Here is a 25,178-nt window from a genome sequence, read left to right as displayed (position 1 = left end):
ACCAAAAGGTTGTTGTTGTCTTTGTGGAAAGGCCTCACATAAGCGATTATCTATTTTTATGAGGAGTTTTGGTCCTAAGAAGCTCATTTCATCTATAAGAATGTATTCAATATGTTTAAAATCTTCTTGGAGGTTTGTTAATGATTGGCCTTGTAATGGATGCATTTTTTTTATTGGGATTTGAAGGAATGTGTGGATTGTTGATGCTCTTATGTTGTAAGCTGCAACTCCTATAGGTGCTAGTGCGATCAATGTTTTCTTGTTATTGTTTTCTGTTATGTTTATGGTTTTCCTAATGCAGTCAATGAGGTAGGACTTGCCAGTTCCCACTGTTCCTTGGGTAATCATTCGCAATGGCTCTTTTTTGAATGTGCTTGTGTAATGTTTTTTGATGATGTCTAAAGCTAATTTTTGTTTGGGGGCAAGAAGGTAGTTTGTTTGCTTTACTTTAGAATGGAAAGTATTTTCATTTGTTTGTACTTTTGTTGTAGATATGAAATTTGTGGCTGATTCATGTATTGCATGACAAATGTTGTTTGTATTCCATTGGTTATTAATATCAATGTCTCATTTTCCAAGAAGGTCAAGTTCATTGATTGTTAAGTTTTTTGAGGCTCCCATTTGGGAGAGAAGCTCCCATTCATATAGGTCTGTGTTTTGTTGGACTTCGACATTGTCATTGTTAGTGTCATCACTTTCTTCATTTGTGGGCATGTTTATAATTCTATTAACATGCCAAGGAGAGTAATTGTTGGTTTGTATTGTTTTCCAGTTTGATATTATTTCCTCTTTTGTAATGCCATTGTTTTTTGGGATGTTGCCAAAGTTTTTGTAAAGCAACAGTTCGCTCCAACAAAATGTTTCAAAGTTATCAACACTTTCTTCGGGAATGCTCTTGAAAAGTGGGTACACAGAGACAATTGCATTGGTTTTTCTCTTTTTCCATTGATTCTTCTTTCGGTTCTTAGAGTAAATGTACATTTGAGCTATTTCAATGAGTGATAAAGACTCTATTTCAGGGGGGCATTCCATGTATGATTGGATATATGTGTTTCCTAATTCTTCTTCGCTATCTAAATTGTTGAGTCGATGTAGTACCATTTTGCTGACATTCAATGAAATGAAAGAGAAGCTACAAATTACAAGAGGAAATTTTTGTAGCATGTGGCATGTCTCTTGTGCTCCAATATCACGATCCGCAATGATTCCCATCATGAATTTTTGATATGCTAGTAAAGCATCATCTTTGTTTTCGATTTTATTTGCTATGTTTTGTAATATGGTATTGTAGGTTTCTAATTTTTTTCCAGCTTTTGATGCATATTTTGAGATATAGTTGAGAACTACTCTTCTTGATGTGACAGGTTGGCAATCAACATTTGCTCGCCAAATTGCAAGCATTTGTGGGTTGTGGATGTTTAGGCGATCATGATTTCTTGTTGCATTGTAAGTAATATTGTTTTCATCATCACATGTTAATGTAGATGTTGGTTTCTCTTTCCACGGAGCTTTGTAGCGGCATTCTGATATGTTTCCTCGTTTGCGTAAGCATGTTTGATCTGTGCATTTGGTATGCCTCTGTACAGTATTCAATATCTGTTCATAATTGAAGAGAGGATCTATTGATAATATTTGAGAAGTGTTAAGTAGGAAAGGATCATCATTAGCTGCGTAATGAGTTTTGTTTTGTCTTTTGAGTAGCATACGTGGATTCCATGCCGAGACATAGTTGTCAAAAAAAGCTTTTGCTCAGTCAATGTCAAATTTGTCATTCTAATTAATTGTGTCCATGTTAGGTGCATTTGGAAGCCATATAAAGCCATGTATGTGAGCTGATCCTCTGTGTTGCCACTCGTACCTATACCAGTAATCTGTTGCGTGTAATAGTTTTTCTATGACTTCTTCACGAAAGATTGTGAATCTTTGGTGAAGGTATAACGACGTAATATGTGGGTTCTGAACAATATTTTCTATCATGTGTTTTCTTGACATGTGTAATGTTGGGTTTGTATTTTGTGGGAACAAAGTATGTAAGTCTGCCCACTTTGTGTCTACTGAGCTCAAGGTGAAGAAAAGTGTAGGTGTTCCTAGTTGGTGTATCATAGTTGTTAAGTTTAGTTGAATTTTATTCCAATAAGCTCATGTTCCTCTTAATGAAGTTCCAAAGCGCATTAGTTGATTGGTCAATTGATTGTCTGGGATATTTTGTAGGTTGTGGCAGAGCATTTCAATTGTTTTTGGCACTTTTACTAGAATGTTTGATTTGAGGAAAATAGCGGCTATTTGTTGGCTATGATGTCTCGTAATTAAATTGTAAAGGTAATATCAAAATCGAACATGGCTTCCAAACCTGTTGTCATAGTACCTCACTAGGTGTAATGCGTATTCGTGCATGTGAATATGTTTGGTTCTTGGTTGAAGTGGGAGTGCACATCCAGTTGGAAATAGTGTGGGGAAAGCCATGCTGAATAGCCCCTTAGTGTTGTATTCATTTATTGGTGAGGCATATATTGTGGGCCATGGTATGATTTCGGGTGCATTGGTGTTCAAACTTAGGAAAGATTTAATGGTTTGTAGCTCACGTTCTCCATTAGGTAATTGTGGAATGAATGATGAAGAAATTTGTAATTCAATGTCAATGTTTAATGTTGTTTCAATGTCATTAGTTATTTCAGTGGCTTCAAGATTGATCTGATAGGAGTGTAACTTGTCATACATATCAGTGGTTATTTCAGGCAATAAGTTTAGCGCATCAATATCGATTTCTACGTCTTGGTAGTATAGGTCATTTTTTATTTTGTATTGTAATACATTTAGAACTTTTGTTTTATTGACATAGCAATCAGAATTGTTTCCCAATAGATTTGTTCAGCGTATTATTACTAGTTCAAGGTCATCCAACCTTCTTGGTAGAAGACGTGCAATGCTTGAAATATCTTGGGGGAAACTTATAGTGTGTCCACTATATTTATATTGTCCTCCTATTGCATGTGTGACTTGTAATACAGGGTTTACTCTAGAATTTAGCATTTCTTCTACTTGGGTGAGGTTTTTTAGGACATTTGGTTGTTTTCCAGGGTCCAAGTTATTTGCTAGAGAGAAATGATGTATATCTTTTTCTGAGAAGCATCTTGAGCATATGTTATCTGAAATATTTTTTTTATTGACATACCTGTGTACCTTTCCTTACAGCTGCTACATGTTATAACTTTTGATAATCCATCAATGCGTTCTCAAAATTGTATCATTAATTTGTAAAATTCTCCCAGGAATTTTTGATTAGGCATAACAATAGGCATTGTTGATTGTTGCGGGTTGATGAATTTTTCAATGTTGTCTAAATGTGGTGAGAATGGTAGTCCTTCATTTTATTTTTGTCTTTTTAGTTCATTTAATCTATGTTGGTTAATTTTAGAGGCACTATATTGTCCAAAGGTAGTGGTTTGGCATTGTGTGAAGTCTGTATCATTATTTTCTATTATTACAGTCTGTGAAATGTGAAATGGTGTTTCTTTTTTTGCAGTTGACTTTTGATGTATTCTTTTGTGGCTACATCTTGTAGAAATTTCTTATTTGTTTTGATAGTAATATTTTTAATTATACTCTCTCATCTTCTGTTTGATAATTTCAGAATCTACAAGTTGTTGCTGCATTGTTGAAAGTTTTTGAAAATAATAAAATATCAATTTTTTGTCATAAGTATACAAGATGTATAAAGCTTTCAATATTGCAAACATTAAATTAATATAGGTAACTATGATAATGTGCAGAATTAAACACAATAACTGTAAAAGATAGCAAAGTAGATTTTAATATGTGGATACATATGCATATAGTGAAGAATACTGATAAGAGAAAGTAATTGAGAAATACAGACTTATACATACATATATTGCGATGCACTAAAACTTTTGTGTGCACGAAGTATATTTGTTGTAGACTTATAAATGAAATTTAAAAATGTAACAAATGATAACTTACTACATTAGTGTTCTCTCCAGGGTTTGAACATGTTGACCTCATTTCCTTTCTCATAGTATCCTGCAAATTTTTATAAACATAATTAGGTATACAAAGTTTTAAGTTACATAGGTAGTTCAAGTTTCTCACATAACATATATATACACACATGTGTGTGTGAGTATGCCATATAAAAACAATAAAGCCAACATTTGAATGATAATTTGTAGCAGGAATGAGTGATAACTCACAGTAGTTTTGAACCCTTCATCATTAGAAATTGTGGTTTGACCATGGTTGGAATTTTCAGATCTTGTTTCTGTCAACATAGTATCTTGTATAAAATAATTTATCCATTATAATCAATGTTTGAATCCAAACAAACAGGCCCAACCATTACACATACTGTCAAAATTTATACAAGATTTCTCATAATCATTACAGGCACAATCCATGAATACATTATACTGGATTTGGTGTGTATATAGTAGATATAAAAAGGAAGAAGTGATGAGCATAAAACCACAGTGATTGCCATAATAATAAATATCAATATAAATATGCAATTAGATTACGACACACCAATATTATATAAGCATCAAGGTAGACAAAATAAAGGACAAGCATTACATAGTAAAGCATATAATCAAACAGTTGAACAAAAATATATCAATAAACAGTAGATTAAAAATATGTAGAGTCAAAAATAGGAATGATCAAGCATCAATCAAAATACTTGATAAGGTATAATCAAATTTAATAGATCTTTTGCCTCACATTACAAAGTTGAGTACATTGTCAAAAAGGACTTCTGCCAAAGAAAGAAAAATAAGATTTAAAGTTATGGATCAAATAGATATTTTATTAATATACTGTATGCATATTTAATAATTCTAAATTCTTTTCTTGAGAATAATCTCGAGAATTACTTGCAGGGACATATCCAGTATGGGTCAATCTTCTTAAATACTTCTAGTGATTGCAATAAATGTCAACCTGTCGAAATAGAATCAAAGTTAGTTCTCCAATACTTCAATGGTGTAATCCCTACAAGGGATACATAGGATTCATATATAGCATTTCAAATATTATAATAGGTGGTGGAGAAGTTAAATATGGACCAAAGTCAAGCAGGAGGTTTTCTAGTTAAAGGAGTAAACTATTGCAAGCACCATCAGCAATGACCATGTTCATGGATGAAATCTTATTACAAAAAATCATGTAGTCTTATCCTGGCCTATCACATTAGTTATGTTTTAGACTGACCATTTGTTATTGGGAGAGATAAAAGTTGATTCAATTTGTCCTATATCATGCAAGAACTAAGACTGCATAGAAAATATGTCTTATGTTTTGACTGTACTGCTGCTATGCATGAACTCAATGGGAAAATTTATTGCAGTCAATTTGATCTAATTTATCATTGAAATGCACATTGTGTTTTGGATCTTTAGATAAAACCAATTACCTTGTCAGATTCAAAAGGAAGTAACTCTTGTTGTACACATTCTCCTTCTTCCTTGAACCTATGTATGTCTCTAAGATTCTGTACTATGTCATCAAAAATATTTTTCTGAAAAGTTTCCTTATTTACATATTTAATAGAAGAAATGGCACTCTCCCTACTTGCCGATAGGGCTAGAACTTTCTCTAAAAGATGTTCAATTTCATCCTCAGCCTTCATCCTTGCCATATCCCTGTGAATCATGGATCTTGTGCAAAAAATATGTGATTTTATCCCTTCCGATCCATTATCATACAACTTACTTGAATTTGAATACAACCCAACATTTCTTGTCCTTTGCTCTTTGGCTTCCAGGTTCTCATATCCAAAACTAGGAACTTTACAAATTCTCACGAGTTTGATATTGCTTTTGTGTTTCGTAAAAATATTATTTATTAATGTACCTTAAATTCTTCTAGTGATAGGAAACATTACTCTTCATTGCAGTCTTCAAACACTTATCCTCTCCCATTATAATCATCAATATTTTCACCACCTTCTGGTTAAGACAGTCTACAGTGCAACATTTTTACTGTCCATTGGTAATGTGTTGTCTCCTCAAGGAATTTAGTCTTTCCCTAATCAAACAATAATATTCCTTGACAGACCCTACACTCAGTGGCTTCCCTATCTGAAAATAGCTTTTTCTCACAAGTTAAATATTCATGCCTGCCAACAGTCTTCACTTTCTGACATCCCTTGAATCCTTTTGTTTTACCTTTATTTGCTTATCTTTGGTTTTCTTCATCAATTTTAAAGGGATAAACCTAGAGTGGACAGAATGTAAAATCTCCATATTGAACGTGAGTTCTAGCCTCATTTTGGTTGTTGGATGTGGGATAATATTTATTACATTTTATTAACCATAAGGATCGATCCACCATGTTACACATGCTTTGGGATAGGAAATGGTCTGCAATATTATCTTAGACATGACAGAATTGAAAGGAATTGCCTAGTTTGAAAAGCTTGGTCTGCATGAGGAATTCTGGCCTAAGGATATAGTTGGATGACCGATAGATGTCACTAAGGGGTTGGTAACCAGATAAAATTATTAATCAATTTTATTGTTCAATAAAATTTCAATAAAAAAATTACCAAGACTTGGAAATTAAGAAAAACATACCAAACAAAACACAACCACTCTCTTTAAAGACCCTATTGAAGCTTTGATACCATCCATGAGAGATAGAAGCTAGGAAACAATGCAATACTCTTGTTCTAGTTTGTATTATCCAATTTAAAAAAAAATTGAAGTTCATAATATTAGATATTGTTTAAGATAAAAAATGGATTACATTGTTCTCCAAATATAGGTCATAAAAGAAATGAGTACCAAATTTCTTAAGTAGTTATTTGTAGGAAAAGTTCTAGCCTAAAATCAAGGATAGTTCATAATGTGCTTTATCTCAAAGTAGCAATATTTCAAATTTCAGAAACCAAACATTCGATTTCACTTTTGAAGTCCAATTTTGAAGCCTTTATGATTGTAGTTTTAAATCTTGATTCAGAATTGTAGACTTCATTTATTATTGAAAGGGTGAATCTGAACTTGTTAAAAAATATATCTTTGATGATGTCTTCAGCACTTGAATCAACTTCAGTGTCATACTGTAGCATATACAACTCTGTGGCAGGCATATGCAGTAGGCTTTCTGCTACTTCATTGAAAGCAACTGCCCAAATATTAGTTGTGTGATCTTGGAGTTTTACCTGCAAGAGGTATCTATACTTGCAGTTTGGAACTGTCTTCTCACATTTACAACAGAACCATGTCTTGTCTAGATTTTCGATGACTTTTTTCTTGCATTCTTTTCCATTCACAATTATTGGGCAAGATGGGTAACAAAATGTATCTTGCCTGATGAATTTGATGGTTGCTTTTATCATTGTTTCCAAGGGTTGTTTCATTTGAATGCATTTGTCCAAGACACTTGCAATTGTGAGTGAACTTGTTGTATTATTATTTGTCAATAATATTGGCAATGATGGTATTGCAAATTCTACTCCTTCCATCTTGGACCGTAGGGCTTTAGCTTCTACTATGAACGGATCTATTATCAATATGGTTGCTACTGTAGTATTGATGACCTTTCCCTTGAATTCAGAAATACGCACATTCCTTATAGCAAGGACAATAATCTCAACATAATCTTTCAAACTTGTTATTTGTTCACCCTCATTTAGACAAATGGGTCCCCACAAATTCACATCTATTGATGCTAGAAACATGTCCATTAATGTGATACTTCTACGTTGAACCTTACTTGCATCCTTTCGTTGAATTATTGAGATATCTCCAACACTGACTACAACCCCAATAATATCAACCAATGTATTATTTTTTATGTCATTAATTGGCCTAAAATTGTATTCAACAGTCCCAACAACCAACTCATCATCACATCATTTCAATATCGATGAATGGTCAAGAGTGATTTCCATGTGGCTATTTAGTTTGTTGTATTGCTTGTTTGCCTCTTTCACTGAACCTTTTGAAATTGTATAGTTGCCACCTATTTGCACTCTTTCATAGTGCAGTTCTGCAATGTCATTGAAGCAAACTATTCTTATTTCTGTGCCTTTGTTGTCCAATATGTCAAAGCTAAAAACCTGACCACTGCCTCGGTTGTTACTAAATTGTCTAAGTTTCTTTTTCGTTGTAACCCTCCCTTTGATTTTCCATCTGGTTTGATATGGATTTAAATCCTTCATAGGGCTGATACACTTAGGTATTGGTAATTCCTTGTGAGGTGTATGGATGCCAAATTTTGCTCTTTTGTTGGGCGAGACAATTGTTTTCTCTTCCACCATCTGTTCCTCTTGAGACTTATATAGATACCTTGGTTTCCCAATGATTTGATTGTCTCGTTGGATGATTTGTAGGCTGAAGATGATTATGGTCCTGTTTGAAGAGGTTGCAATGATATAAGAATTAGTTATATATATTATATGTAAATAAATGAAAATGTGTATATAAGTTAAGTTTGAGAATTACCATGTCTACCTGGAACCTCCTATTGCCTGACAAACATAATTTGTCAATGATACTATAGATTTTATTTTCAGCATGTCTGAGAATAACAGGTCATTGTATTTTTGTGGTAAAATTGCAAATTGCATATGTTTGCCATCAGATAAAACAATCTTATATCAATCTTGATCTTCAAGGATAGCAATCCTTTTGAATGATAAGATTTCTAAGATTGGATTTGTAACAAGTTCTCCAACATTGATCGACAAAATCGCATTGGTAGTCATTGGTGCTTCCAGTATGGGTTCCTAAAACAAATAATTTGAGTTATATATAATTTTGTTAAGGTGAGAAATTGTTAGTATAAAACTGTTACAAATGTATAAAAATAATCATTGTTACATATAATTTCATATTGTTATATGCATGTTATATTGTTATAAAGTTTCATATTATTATATGCATGTACAAACATATGCATATAGTGAAGAATAATGATAACAGAAGGTAATTGTGAAATATAGACTTATACATACATATATTGTGATATACTAAAACTTTTGTGTGCATGAAGTATATTTGTTGAAGGCTTATAAATGAAATTTTAAAAATGTAACGAATGATAACTTACTCCATTAGTGGTCTCTCCAAGGTTTGAACATATTGATCTATTTTCCTTTCTCATAGTATCCTGCAAATTTTGGGAAACATAATTGGGTAGACAGAGTGTTAGTTACAAACTTACATAGGCAGTTTAAGTTTCTCAAATAGAAAAATCTATTTAAATATATATCTATTTGTGTATGTGACTACGCTATATAAAAACATGAAAGCCAACATTTGAATAGTAGTAAAATAATTTTTCAAAGTAACTGGGTGATAATTTGTAGGAGGAATGAGTGATAACTCACAGTAGTTTTGATCCCTTCGTCATTGGAAATTGTGGATTGTTCATTGTTTAAATTTTTAGATCTTGTTTTTGTCAACATAGTATCCTATGTAAATGTATATCAGTAACAAAGCACTACAAGTCAATGAATAGTAATAGTAACAAATTATGCTCCAAGTTGACTGGAGCTGGCAGGGGAGGCTATGTGTTGACTTTATTACCGAAGTGCATCCTTCTTATTTTTATTGTTTATATTATGCTAACTACTACTGTAATATTTATCAGCTTTATTTTCTAACTATTTTGGCATGCTTTGTTAATCAAGCTGTAAGTTCATTCATTCATTTTATATGATCAAAGGTTTCACATCAAAGTACTAAAGAATAAATTCAATAAGCTAAATGGGGAAAAATATTTCAATCTATAAGCAATATACTGACCCATAAGGCATTTTAATCTATAAGCAATATGCTAACCGATAAGGCATTTTAATCAAAATGTTATTGTTTAGGACAGGTCTAATTAACAATTTAACATTGTTATGATAAATACCAACACTGGTGAGTTACTTCAGAAAATAGTGGAATGTCTTGCTAGAACTTAGTGACCTAAAACTTGATATGAAAACTTAACAGAGCATTGTGCAAAAAAGACAAGATTTATCCCTATATATATTTGTCAACAATTTTTTCGTTTGAAGAACTTTAAAGACGCATATATATATATATATATATATATATATATATATATATATATATATATATATATATATATATATATATATATATATGTGTGTGTGTGTGTGTGTGTGTGTGTGTGTGTGTGTGTGTGTGTGTGTGTGTGTGTGTGTGTGTATGTATGTATGTATGTATGTATTAATGATAAATAATATTGCAAAAATACACATGAATGAACTCTTCAAATGTGGAAGTATGGATAGATAATTACATGTTGATTCAATTTTTCATTCCTTAAAAAAAAATTACAAGGGAACCTCCACAGATGATGGAACAAAAATCAACAACATGAACTATTCTGTTATAGACTAGTTTGGTCCTCCAAAAATCCTAGTCTTCCATTTCTTTGGAAAAAAATTCTATATAACACTTTTGCTCCTTTCTTTATATTTATTCAGTTAGAAAATTCTATATGACACTTTTATTCTATATGAACATGATCTTATCTTGTGGAATGCAATGATCAATGGTTATTCATAGCATGGGCATGGCATTGAATCCCTAAGGCTGTTTGAGAAAATGTTACACAAGGGCACAAGACCAGATGCTGTGATTTACATTGGTGTTCTCACTACTTGTACACATGCAGGTCTTGGGGAGGAAGGAAGGCGATATTTTCACTCCATGAGTCATGAGCATCACATTATGCCTAGGATGGACCATTGTGCCTGCATGATTGATCTGCATGGTCGTGTTGGCCATCTAGAAGAGGTAGATGACTATATTCATAAAATGCCACTTGAGCCTGATATCAGTATCTAGATGACACTATTAAGTGCTTGTAGGGTTCACAACAATTTGGTGATTGGAGAGCATGTTGTAGAATTGCTTTTTAGTATAGAGCCTCAAAATACTTCATCATATGTGCTGCTTTCAAACATCTATTCTGCAACTAGTGGGTGGAATGATGCAGCCAAGGTGAGAAATATGATGAATGATAGAGAAATAAGAAATAATCCAGGGTGTAGCTGGATTGAAGTGAAAAACAGAGTGCATGCATTCAGGTCAGAGGATAGTTCACACCTACAATCAGTCGAAATCTATGCAGTGTTGAAGACATTGGTTGGGTAGATGGAGGATGCAGGTTATGTTCCAAACACAAGCTTTGTACTCCATTATATGGAGGAGGAGCTCAAGAAACAAGTTTTATATCACCATAGTGAGAAGCTAGCCATTGCTTATGGACTTATGAGCACTCCTTTAGGGAACACTATTCGCATTATAAAGATCGTCCATCTGTTGAAGACACTTCATGAGATAATTGTTTCAATATATAAACTCTTGGCTTATCATAAACCATGCAAGATGAAACCAAAAGCTATGCACAATCAGATTTTCCCATGACTTCATCCATATAGAAAGTCAAGTATGCAGAATATAATTTAGAAGAATAACTAGCAGTAGAATAATATCGAAGAGATTAAATATGAAGTCCAACAATGAAGAAAAGTCTTAGAGATTCTTATGGCAAGCATATTAGAAGTATAAGCTCTCTCACAGCTACCATGAACGCTCTCTCAAAACTACCATGAACACTTGCCCTAGAGTAATGAATTTCAACACATGTCAACAATGACAGACATAAGACATCATGAAACTTGAAGCATCCAATCATCTTATCCTAGTTCAAAATCTTTGCTATGACCTGGCTTTGATTCCATGTTAAATTTTAGGAACCAGAATAATGTGAATGTAATATACAAAAGTCCAAAAAGCACACAAACAAATGACACTATTATTTACCTTGGAAAAACCCTCCTACTTGGCAAGCATAATCTAAGAAGAATCATTTGCAAAGATTGATAACACTTGTCAATCATCAGTACAATACCTTGACCAAAACGATCTGCTTGACATCTACAGAACATTTAAAGATTACTAATGCTAGGATACAAATTAACAACTCATACAATAATCATATTGTGCAACATAATGTCTGCAGAAGTCATAACATTAAACAAACATTTTACCCAACAATTTCTAATGTACATCATCGTTAAATCATTCACACTAGTGATACATAGAACTGACTAAAAAATTTATAAGACAGTAGACCAAGCACCTTTAGAAAGCATCAATACCCTTTTCTTATTGCTCAAGCAAGAGGCAAACTAAACAAACTTTTCAGAACAATACAAATACTTTTGATTCTTGAAATCGCCCGACGTATTCAGGGAGTCACCGCTCATGAGATCAAAGAGACATAGAACGGAATCAAGACTAGAAGACATGCCCTTAATGTGTCACATCAAAAGTATGGACCACATCATCAATACTCAATGCCAAATAAATCTTTCGCATGTAGAATAACAATTGTTGAATATACTTGATAATATAAAGATAAATTAACACTAACAAGGAGAGTGTCGATAAGGAGAGTAATGTGAACCGTCAACTATATTAATAAGATGCCAACTTGAACATAGTGAGTACTTCAATAGTCACATAATCAAGATACACTTATAATGCCAAGTCAACTAATAAAATATATAAAGGATCAGAACACTTCTAAGGAGAATAGTAACCATCAGAAATATATGCATTGCAAGAAGTTTATGTTGAACTGGAAGCTGAAAGAAGTGCTTCTGCTACTTCCATCGATGATGCCTTACTCATGATTTCTTGTTTGTAGGATGAGAAGACAAGATTGACAATGGAAGTGACTCAATTTAAAAGAGAGGCTCAGGAGAAAATTAGTCAAGCGAAGACCCACTTTGACCTGTTATGATAAGTTGTTTTATTGATAAGTATATTGTATCCTATGACATTTACCCCTTCTTTTTGTAATGCTTTCTTTGTGCTTACAAGTTACACTAAGGGCGGCCTACCAAGACTTGGAAGGAAGCTTAAGCTCTAGTCTGGAGGTCCCATCTCAACTCAGAAAAGAAAGTGTGTCTCTTTGTCAAGTGCTGATGAAGTGACACAACCAGAGGCGGAGGCAGAGGTGGAGATAGTCGCAGATGCAGAGATTAAGGCTGACACTAGGACAGAGCCTGAGCCAAAGAATGAATCAAATCCAAAGTCTAAGTGGGGTAAATCTAAATCTGGCAACTAAATTTTACAGGAGCAAAGAAGAGAAAATCAGGTCATGTAAGGCGTGTTAAGGAAGCACTAGATTTGAATGAGCAAGATCCAGAGCTAAGAGAGGACAATAGTAATAACCAATAGGCGCAAGAAACTAAACACGACTATGTGGGTATGCCTAAAAATGACCTTGCAAAGAAGAATTCTTTTAATAACCAAGATTTGGCTTCCTGGCACATTGTTTTCTGGCTGATTGCGAGAATGGCAGTGACCTTAAGCCTCAATTCTTACCTCAAAAGATTCTCCAAACAAACCCATCAAATATTTTACATACACGGTGAAAGAAAGGTTTATTCCATTATTTTTCTCTACAAACACAAAATTGCGGAGATAATTTACAAAGAAAATAACATACAAGAAACAGAGCGATGTAGATGAAAAACCCAATTTTCCTTACCTCAACAAATTGTGTTCCAAACCTTTTGTTCGATTGAAAACAAGAAATCCCAAGAGGTCCTCCTTAAGAGTTATTACAAATCAGAAACCCTAATAAATGTGAAAAATTATTTAATCTAAGCTCTACTACCAGATTACAGAAAGCACAGCTAGTGGATTCCCATAAATCTTTGCAATGCAAATGAATGCATGATCTCTGCTCTTCACATACATTTTTTATAAAACTTTGCAATACAAATGAATGCATGATTTCTGCTCTCTTGGTTATTTTAATTATAAAGTTTTAGATATTTTATTTTTCCGTGCGGTAGGTAGTAATCCTTTTTTCCAAGATTTCAGGGGATGTTAAACTTATTACTAGTTTTTTAATATGTAAATTAAGAATACTTTTAAGAAGTGGTGGGAAATTGATAAGTTATGAAATATTGACAAATTTACCGATAAAAGCTGCCAGAAATTGACAAAATTTCTAGCGAAAATTAAAATGTAGGGAGCAAAGCTCCCACACATAGCCTATCAGCTAAATTAATGACTCTTTTAACTAATTAATATTAATGACTCTATTTATAATTATATTAATGATAATGTTATCATTATGTATATATTAATAATTAGTATATTATTATAGTTTATAATAATTATGATACTATACTATATTGTTATATTATTATAATATATAATATATATATTATATGATAATTAGTTAAAATTAATTGTAATATTTTGGTCATTATAATAAACTATATTAAACTAAATAAAATTATTAGCCTAAATATTCCTGTAATATTCTGTGTACTAATAATTAATATAATAGTATATATATTAATATATTTATTAATATTATAATATTAATAATATTATATATTATTATAATATACTATAATATTAGTATTATAACTTATATTAAATATAATAACTTAGTATTAGATTATTAAATACATTATTATTATATTTTAATGTTAATAATGTTTATACATATTAATATTATTAATATTATACTTTATCTTAAATTTTTTTTATAGATTTTTTAATAATATTATAATAATATTATGGGTAACTTCTCAATATAAGTTCTTAATATTTTTTCATACATATCATTATTAATACTAAGATATTAGAAATTATTATCATCAGTAAACATAATATTAGTTACTTCATAAATAATTTAAACTAATGATCAAGCTAATGTCTATAGAAATTAAGAGATATTAATATTACACCTATAATATATATAATATAATAAAATATTATATTAATATTATACTAAAATATAATATAAATGAGTATAATATTATACTATTATAATATTAGTATTATTATAAATGAGTATTTAACTAAATATATATATATTATAAATATTATACTATATTTATAATTAAACTATAATTAATAATTAATATAGTATAGTTAATATTTATAATAATAGTAAGTTTAATAATAATATAACTATGATATATTATTACTATTAATATTATATGCCTAGTATACTTAAGGAATAATTACATGCAAAACTATAATTAATGATTTATTTTGTAAGGAAAAACTATAATCAATATCATTATAATAATAATATATCTATATAATGTATTCTCTTATCATTATCATTATAGAAATAGTTTCTATAATTTATATACTAGAATATCATAGTATAATATAATTATCATTAATAGGTAAAATTATTTATGAAGTGTTATTTTATTATTGTGGTCATTAATATTATAATTATAGAATATATTATTTTTAATTATACCTATACTATTATATTAATTATTAGTACACGAAATATTATAAGAATATTTAGGCTAATAATTTATATTGATAATGAGTTGATAACTTATTAATAATATTATAGTCTATTAAGATAGGCATGTTATTTTCCTAATATATTAAATATATATTATAATATTCATATAAACTACATTATTAATAAGATTAACTCTAGGTGATTAACATATATTATATTATATTAATTAATATAATATAATTATATATAACTAGTAATTATAATATTATTTTATATAATTAGTATTTATTAATCTAATATATTTATTTATAGAGTAATTAAGATAATATATTAGTTAACCTTAATATTAACTAATACTAATAATTATTAGTTAATTAGTTACTTTATTATCACTAATATATTAATAATTACATTCTACTTAATAATATTAGTCCTATGAGTAGGTATTATAATAGTATTAATTTATATTATACTATTATAATTTAAATGAGTGAGTTAATCTGATTAGTATATTAATATTATATATTAGTTAATTATTTACTACTACTAGTAATTAAATTATTTATTATAATTTTGCATATATATATATACCATTAACATTATAGTATATATTACATTACTATAATACAATTATCAATATTATTAGTGATAATTATGATTCTAGGTATGGGTTTTGATATTATGGATAAATAACATTAAAATATAATAATATATAAATAACATCAGTATTTTATTTTAATTAATACTATAAAAACTATATTATAATAATTAATAGTGTATAATTAAAAAAGAGTCATTATATACTATAGTATTATGATTAACAGTAACATTAGTATATTTATCAGTTAATATAAGATAATATTAATGACATATTAAAAATAATAATTAGATATTAATTAATAATAATATGAAACTTATACAATATATTAAAAATACACCAATAAAAGAAACCTTAATAATTAAAAGAACTAATAATTATACAACTTATAACTTAAATAATTAATCATAAATATTATAATACTATAATATAATTATTAACTTATAGGTATTGTTATATTAATAATTATTTATAATTATCTTTAAAAAGACTAACTAATATTATAGTAGTATAACATTTATAATAATATTATATATTATTATAATATACTATCATATTATTATTATGACTTATATTAAATATAATAACTTAGTATTAGATTAATTTTTATGAGTTATAATAATATGATGTTATAATATTAATATTAATATAAGATATAATATAAATGAGTATAACATTAATATATTGATAAATATTAGGTATTCAAGAGTCTTTTTTAACTATAGTATATATTACATTACTAAGTTATTTTTATTATGTCATAATCTCTTATAAGTATATAATTTCTATTTAGGTAAACAAATATTATTAAAATATTATAAATATTATTATATTAGACCAATATAATAATATAGTTGTAATATTAATGTATAATATTAATATTACAAGTATAATATTACTAATATAACTATAGTTAATATTTATAATAATAGTAAGTTTAATAATAATATAACTATAGTATATTATTACTATTAATATTATATGCCTAGTATACTTAAGGAATAATTACATGCAAAACTATAATTAATGACTTATTTTGTAAGGCAAAACTATAATCAGTGTTATAGGTATAATTAAAAAGAGACGGGGTCAGAGTAAAACACCCGTGCAGCACTGCCTATGTACTTAGAGCTACCTTAAGATACAAAACAGACTACGCCTACACCATTTATGCGGAAAACCAATTTACTTAACATGACAAGAAACAAAATACATTCAAGAAACATAACCAACAAAATACACCAATTTGGGTCAACACAGATTTGATACTCATAAAAGATAACAATCACTTATAGCATGCCATCCCATTGTAGCAAGTCGGCTACCACCGAAAATACTTGCACTACGTTACAAACCCATTTGACATCTTGCCCAAATTAAAATCTCGCAGACTACCTATCTCAGTGTTGCCTTACAAAAATCACACCAGACTTTAACCAAAACTAATACTACAGCATTACAACAATAACAGACTACTCCAACACATCCTTCTTGTCACTATTTCGTGTACGGAATGAATCCAGCGTCTTAGATTATATAGGCACAGCTCAAGATCTTTGGAAGATCTAGGCAATTCATGATTGTCGGCTAACAACTCAACAAATCAAGCGTCGGCAACCATTCAGCGAATGATCACGTTGCTTGGCCGTCGAATGTGCCGCACAATGCGGATGCAGTCTCCCATCGAACTCAAGCCATCTGATTGTGATCCATGTGCTGCGATCCAAATTGGTGTATTTTGTTGGTTACGTTTCTTGAATGTATGTTGTTTCTTGTCATGTTAAATAAACTGGGTTTCCGCATAAATGGTGTAGGCATAGTCTGTTTTGTATCTTAAGGTAGTTCTAAGTACATAGGCAGTGCCGCACAGGTGTTTTATTCTGACCCCGTGACAGTTGGTATTATCAGATTATAATATTATCTCATTACTATTAATGTGTTGGGATGCTATAAAGTGTTATATTTGATGAGTTATAATAAATATATTATTATAATATTATACTATATTACATAATATAATATTATATATTACTAGTTATAATAATTATAAACTAGTAACTAGTACATAATACTAATATTATAATAATAATATAATAATTATAATATTATCTGAGGTGTTAATAATATTATTTATTAATTACTAATATTATATATTAATTAATATAATATTAATTATATTATAATAGTATAATAATATATTATAAATATTAACTATATATTGTAATTACAAGATCTAATATTAGTAGGTATTAAACTATGATAATATTAATTATTATAATATATAAAAATTAATCTAATACTAAGTTATTATATTTAATATAAGTTATAATACTAATATTATAGTATATTATAATAATATATAATATTATTATAGTATTAATAATGACTAATATATATATTAATACAAAAACAAAAATATGTTATGACATATATTATAGTATTATACTATAATATATGTAATTATAGTTTTAACATAAATATAATACTATAGAATATTAAACTATATTATAAAAAAGACTAACTAATTTTATATTATTAATTGATATTATATAGTATAACTAATTATAATATAATATTAACTTAATTATAGTATAATGTTATAATTATAGTTTATAATAGTATATTATATATATATACCTATTATAATTATTATATACCTATAACTATATAATATATTAATAATTATAATATATACAATATTATATTATGTAATATAGTATAATATTATAATAATATATTTATTATAACTCATCAAATATATATAAAAAAATCATTTAAAAAATATATATAAATATTACAAGTATAATATTATATATTTATTAATACCTATTACAATTCCTATATTATATTTATTAGACTATAATATTATATTAAATATATTATACTAATATAACTATATTTATGAAGAAAAATAACTAAAATATTAGTTAGTCTTTTTTAAGATAATTATAAATAATTATTAATATAATTATTTATTAATGTGTTGGGATAATTATCTTAAAAATTATAATAATAATACTTATCATATTATATAAATAATATGTAATAAATATAAATAAATTAAAACACATAAATAGAAATATAATACTAAGATATATAAATTATATCAATAGAATATAATTATTATATAAATAATACTATAGTATAATTATAATAATAGTGATAATAATATAAAATATAATTATATACTATAATTATAATAATATAATTATAGTATGATAATAATAATAATATATAGATATATAATTAGTATTCAGACAATATAAAAATACCATAATAATATTAGTAATATAGTGTAATACTATAATCATTAATATATTACAATAATTGATATATAATATATAGTGTTTTTACTAATATAGATATTAGTAATATATACTACAGTACTTAAAAATAAGATAATTATTTATAGATATCTATATTTATTAATCTAATATATTTATTTATAGAGTATTTAAGATAATATATTAGTTACCTTAATATTAACTAATACTAATAATTATTAGTTAGTTACTTTATTATCACTAATATATTAATAATTAGATTCTACTTAATAATATTAGTCCTATGAGTAGGTATAATAATTATTCCTATGATAATATAATTATACTTCCTAATAATTATTAAGTAGAATCTAATTATTAATATATTAGTGATAATAAAGTAACTAATTAACTAATAATTATTAGTATTAGTTAATATTAAGGTTAACTAATATATTATCTTAAATACTCTATAAATAAATATATTAGATTAATAAATACTAATTATAATAAATAATATTATAATTACTAGTTACATAGGACTAATATTATTAGGTATAATATAATAATTATTAATAATTCGATTATATTATAATATTATATTTCTAATAATTATTATAATATTAATTTTTATAATTAATTTATTATAATATAATTAGTGACACTTCGGTGTCATGGCAGAATTGGATCATGGTGAGACTGCTCAGCATGACAGCACTCAGGTGCGACCCAGCTAAGTGGCAGCCTCCAGTCAGCCTAAGACTAGAGACTGGCTGCTCGATCATGATTCGCGGCTCGAGACTTTGGAGGTCGGCGAGTTTGATGAGCATCTTGGTGTTGTTGAGGTGACTCATGTCGAGCTAACTGATAAAGTTAAAGAGTTTGAGGAGGCCATACAGAGGTTTCCAAAAGATGTCTGATTCTTGAAAGAAGGTCATTCCTTGCACAGTTCGCTATTGCAGGGCAACCCAAGCGGTGCCAAACCACCAAGTCTTGCTGCTAAGTATGACGGTGATCAAGATGATAAATCGCTCGATGATTTCTTTTGGGACGTCAATGAGCACTTGTCCAACACCAAAGGCCTGACGGATGATGCCCAGCTGAAGCTAGCCACGACTTGTTTTACTGGGAGTGCCAAGCTATGGTGGAGGATGCATCTCGGCGATGAGCGTGTTGGTAGACCGACTTGAAAGATTGAGAATTGGGAAGAACTCAAGGTGGCGCTTCAAGAACAGTTCAGACCTAGAAACAGTGATTGGGTGATCCGAGCAAGGTTCGACGAGCTTAAACATACGGGAAAGGTGCATGATTACATGAGAGCGTTTCAAGTTCTCAATCTTGAGCTATGCTTATATAATCTAAGACGCTGGATTCATTCCGTACATGGAATAGTGACAAGAAGGATGCATTGGAGTAGTCTGTTATTGTTGTAATGCTGTATAATTAGTTTTGCTTAAAGTCTGATGCAATTTTTGTAAGGCAACACTAAGATAGATAGTCTGCGAGATTTTAATCTAGGCAAGGTGTCAAATGGGTTTGTAACGTAGTGCAAGTATTTTCAGTGGTAGCCGACTTGCTACAATGGGATGGCATGCTGTAAGTGATTGTTATCTTTTATGAGTATTGAATCCGTGTTGACCCAAATTGGTGTATTTTGTTGGTTATGTTTCTTGAATGTGTGTTGTTTCTTGTCATGTTAAGTAAACTGGGTTTCCGAGAATTAACATATTAATATTAACTATATTAATATAATAATTCACCCCTTATTTACAACATATTACTAATATTATAAACTATCATAAATATAATATTAATGTTATATTATATATTAATAGTATATGAATTATAATTATTATATTTGATTTTTTTTTAACATATCATAGTATATGGAAGTGATATCTTGGGTCTAAATAGCTTGAATTGGCCAATGTTGTTAGAAATTGCACAGTTCAACTACAATCTACAGAAAAGCGGTTCAAGTCATTATTCACCTTTTGAGTTGGTGACGGGACAACAGCCTTTGACGCCACACACTTTGTTGAGTGGGTATCATGGAAGTGATGTTATAGCAGTCAGTGTTGTTAAAAGGTGGAATAATGACTCTTTTTAATTATACCTATAACATTGATTATAGTTTTGCCTTACAAAATAAATCATTAATTATTTTGCATGTAATTATTCCTTAAGTATACTAGGCATATAATATTAATAGTAAAACACCCAGAGTTAATCTTAATACATATTCACATGTCATAGATATATTAATATAGTTATAATATTATATTAGTTTACATCATTATATAAAAATTAATAATATTAATCTTTATTAATATGCTTAATATTAGTTTAAATTATAGGGGTCAGAGTAAAACACCCGTGCGACACTGCCTATGTACTTAGAACTACCTTAAGATACAAAACAGACTACGCCTACACCATTTATGTGAAAATCCTGTTTACTTAACATGACAAGAAATAGCATACATTCAAGAAACGTAACCAACAAAATACACCAATTTGGGTCAACACAGATTCGATACTCATAAAAGATAACAATCACTTACAGCATGTCATCCCATTGTAGCAAGTCAGCTACCACCGAAAATACTTGCACTACATTACAAACCCATTTGACATCTTGCCCAGATTAAAATCTTGCAAACTATCTATCTTAGTGTTGCCTTACAAAAATTGCACCAGACTTTAAGCAAAACTAATACTACAGCATTACAACAATAACAGACTACTCCAACGCATCCTTCTTGTCACTATTCCATGTACTATAAGTTAATATAATGTTAATATAATTAATATTAATTTAATATAACATTATACTATAATATCATAATTATTTTTATAGTGGTATATATATATATATTATTAATATATATATGCAAAATTATAATAAATAATTTAACTACTACTAGTAGTAAATAATTAACTAATATATAATATTAATATACTAATCAAATTAACTCACTCATTTAAATTATAATAGTATAATATAAATTAATACTATTATAATACCTATTCATAAGACTAATATTATTAAGTAGAATCTAATTATTAATATATTAGTGATAATAAAGTAACTAATTAACTAATAATTATTAGTATTAGTTAATATTAAGGTTAACTAATATATTATCTTAAATACTCTATAAATAAATATATTAGATTAATAAATATATCATAGTCTAATATATTTATAAATATAATTATAATACTATTAATTAATAATACTATACTATAATAATTATAGTTTAATATTAAGGGAATATAATAATGAATAGACTATAACATTATTATTAATTATCAATATATTATAAGATTAACTAAGTGATAATATTATATGCAGATTAATACAGTAATATTAGTATATTTATCAGTTAATATAAGATAATATTAATGACATATTAAAAATAATAATTAGGTATTAATTAATAATAATATGAAACTTATACAATATATTAAAAATATACCAATAAAAGAAACCTTAATAATTAAAAGAAGTAATAATTATACAACTTATGACTTAAATAATTAATCATAAATACTATATTTGAGTAGTATAATAACCTATATATACTCATAATAATAATTTACATATATTAGAGTTAATACTCATTTATAATAATACTAATATTATAAATAGTATTATATTTAATCTGATAATACTATATTTAAACTATTATAATAATTAGCCCATTATTATAATATTAGTATTATTATAAAGATAGTGGGATACTATAAATACCTTATTATTATGAGATTATATATACTATAATTATAATATTATCATATGCATTAATATTATATTACTTATCTTAATAACTTAGTATTATATTGATCTCTTTAGTGAATATATGAATATATATTATATTGACTAATATATTAGTTTTATATTCATAACATATATCCGTGTTGACCCAAATTGGTGTATTTCAATATAGTATAGTAATTATTAGTATAATATATTAGCTATTAACAGTTTTAGTAGAGGATCATATTAATTTATATAATATTATAAAATATATTACATATATTTTATAATATGTAATCTTATTATTTTATTAATTTAATAATATCTTTAATATTATTATAATATTTATGCTTAATATATATTATAATAATATTATGGGTAACTTCTCAACATAAGTTCTTATAATATTAATATAATATTTTATTATATTATATATATTATAGGTGTAATATTAATATCTCTTAATTTCTATAGACATTAGCTTGATCATTAGTTTAAATTATTTATGAAGTAACTAATATTATGTTTACTAATGATAATCTGATAATTGCTAATATCTTAGTATTAACAATGATATGTATGAAAAAATATTAACTTATGTTGAGAAGTTACCCATAATATTATTATAATATATATTAATAAGTACATTATAAAGGGAATATAATAATGAATAGACTATAATATTATTAATAATTATCAATATATTATAAGATTAACAAGACTAATATTAATATAATAGTATATATATTAATATATTTATTAATATTATAATATTAATAATATTATATATTATTATAATATACTATAATATTAGTATTATAACTATAATACTAAGACTCTTAATACTATAATTATTATTATAGTATTATTATATAACTATTAATTAATAATAATTTATATTACAATTCATAAAACTATTAATGCTAAGAACATCATATTAAATTATAACTTATAACTTATATTAATAATTTATATAACTATTAATTAGTATTATTATAATATTATATTAATATTATTTCATATTATTCCAATTTTTATAATAATATATTTAATAATCTAATACTAAGTTATTATATTTAATATAAGTTGTAATACTAATATTATAGTATATTATAATAATATATAATATTATTATAAATGTTATATTACTATAATATTAGTTAGTCTTTTTAAAGATAATTATAAATAATTATTAATATAATTATTTATTAATGTGTTGGGATATAAACTATGGCATGAAGCACATATAAAATACTGATGTTATTTATATAGTATTTATTAATCTAATATATTTATTTATAGAGTATTTAAGATAATATATTAGTTAACCTTAATATTAACTAATACTAATAATTATTAGTTAATTAGTTACTTTATTATCACTAATATATTAATAATTAGATTCTACTTAATAATATTAGTCTTATGAATAGGTATTATAATAGTATTAATTTATATTATACTATTATAATTTAAATGAGTGAGTTAATCTGATTAATATATTAATATTATATATTAGTTAATTATTTACTACTAGTAGTAGTTAAATTATTTATTATAATTTTGCACTCTTAATTTAGTATAATATATTAGTGGATTATTAATATATTAATCTCTACAGATAATTATATAGTTGATAGACTACTATATTCTTTATTGCTAACAAGCTAGTAAATAATTATAAACACTAGTAACTAGACATTATACCCTCAGCTCCTCCTTTTCTTACATTATATAATTATCAATATTATTAGTGATAATTATGATTCTAGGTATGGATTTTGATATTATGGATAATTATCATATATTACCTTAATTAATATTAATATAATGTATAAAGATAATATTAACAATTATCAAAAGAAATATAATATATATATGCATAACCCATATTAATCTTAATAATAAGTTATATAATAATTAGTAATAGTGATAATTATATTATCGCTTTAATAATATAATTATTATATTATTATTTATATAATAATATTAGTATTAGATATTATATATATGCATTATTCATATGATAATAATAATTAGTAATTATTTTATCATAGAATAGAATCTTATTATGTTATAATAATATATATTAATAAATAATTATTTATAATTATCTTTAAAAAGACTAACTAATATTATAGTAGTATAACATTTATAATAATATTATAATATACTATAATATTAGTATTATAACTTATATTAAATATAATAACTTAGTATTAGATTAATTTTTATATATTATAATAATTAATATTATCATAGTTTA

At 27.0% G+C, this 25,178-nt stretch overlaps 1 protein-coding gene across 1 annotated transcript; it reads right to left on the bottom strand.

Annotated features, from left to right (window-relative positions):
- Nucleotides 1-6,889: 6,889 nt before the first annotated feature.
- Nucleotides 6,890-8,278, bottom strand: LOC149553027 (replication protein A 70 kDa DNA-binding subunit C-like). Its single transcript, XM_089790277.1, has 2 exons — nucleotides 7,957-8,278; nucleotides 6,890-7,773 (listed from the first exon to the last, which is right to left on the bottom strand). The coding sequence occupies exons 1-2, from the start codon at nucleotides 8,276-8,278 to the stop codon at nucleotides 6,890-6,892; spliced, it is 1,206 nt and encodes a 401-aa protein (XP_089646403.1).
- Nucleotides 8,279-25,178: the final 16,900 nt, after the last annotated feature.

The sequence above is a fragment of the Cupressus sempervirens genome, chromosome 6 (assembly GCF_028749045.1).
Source record: "Cupressus sempervirens isolate cs-2001-9-10 chromosome 6, ASM2874904v1, whole genome shotgun sequence".
NCBI lineage: Eukaryota > Viridiplantae > Streptophyta > Pinopsida > Cupressales > Cupressaceae > Cupressus > Cupressus sempervirens.
This window is presented reverse-complemented; position numbering and strand designations above follow the sequence as displayed.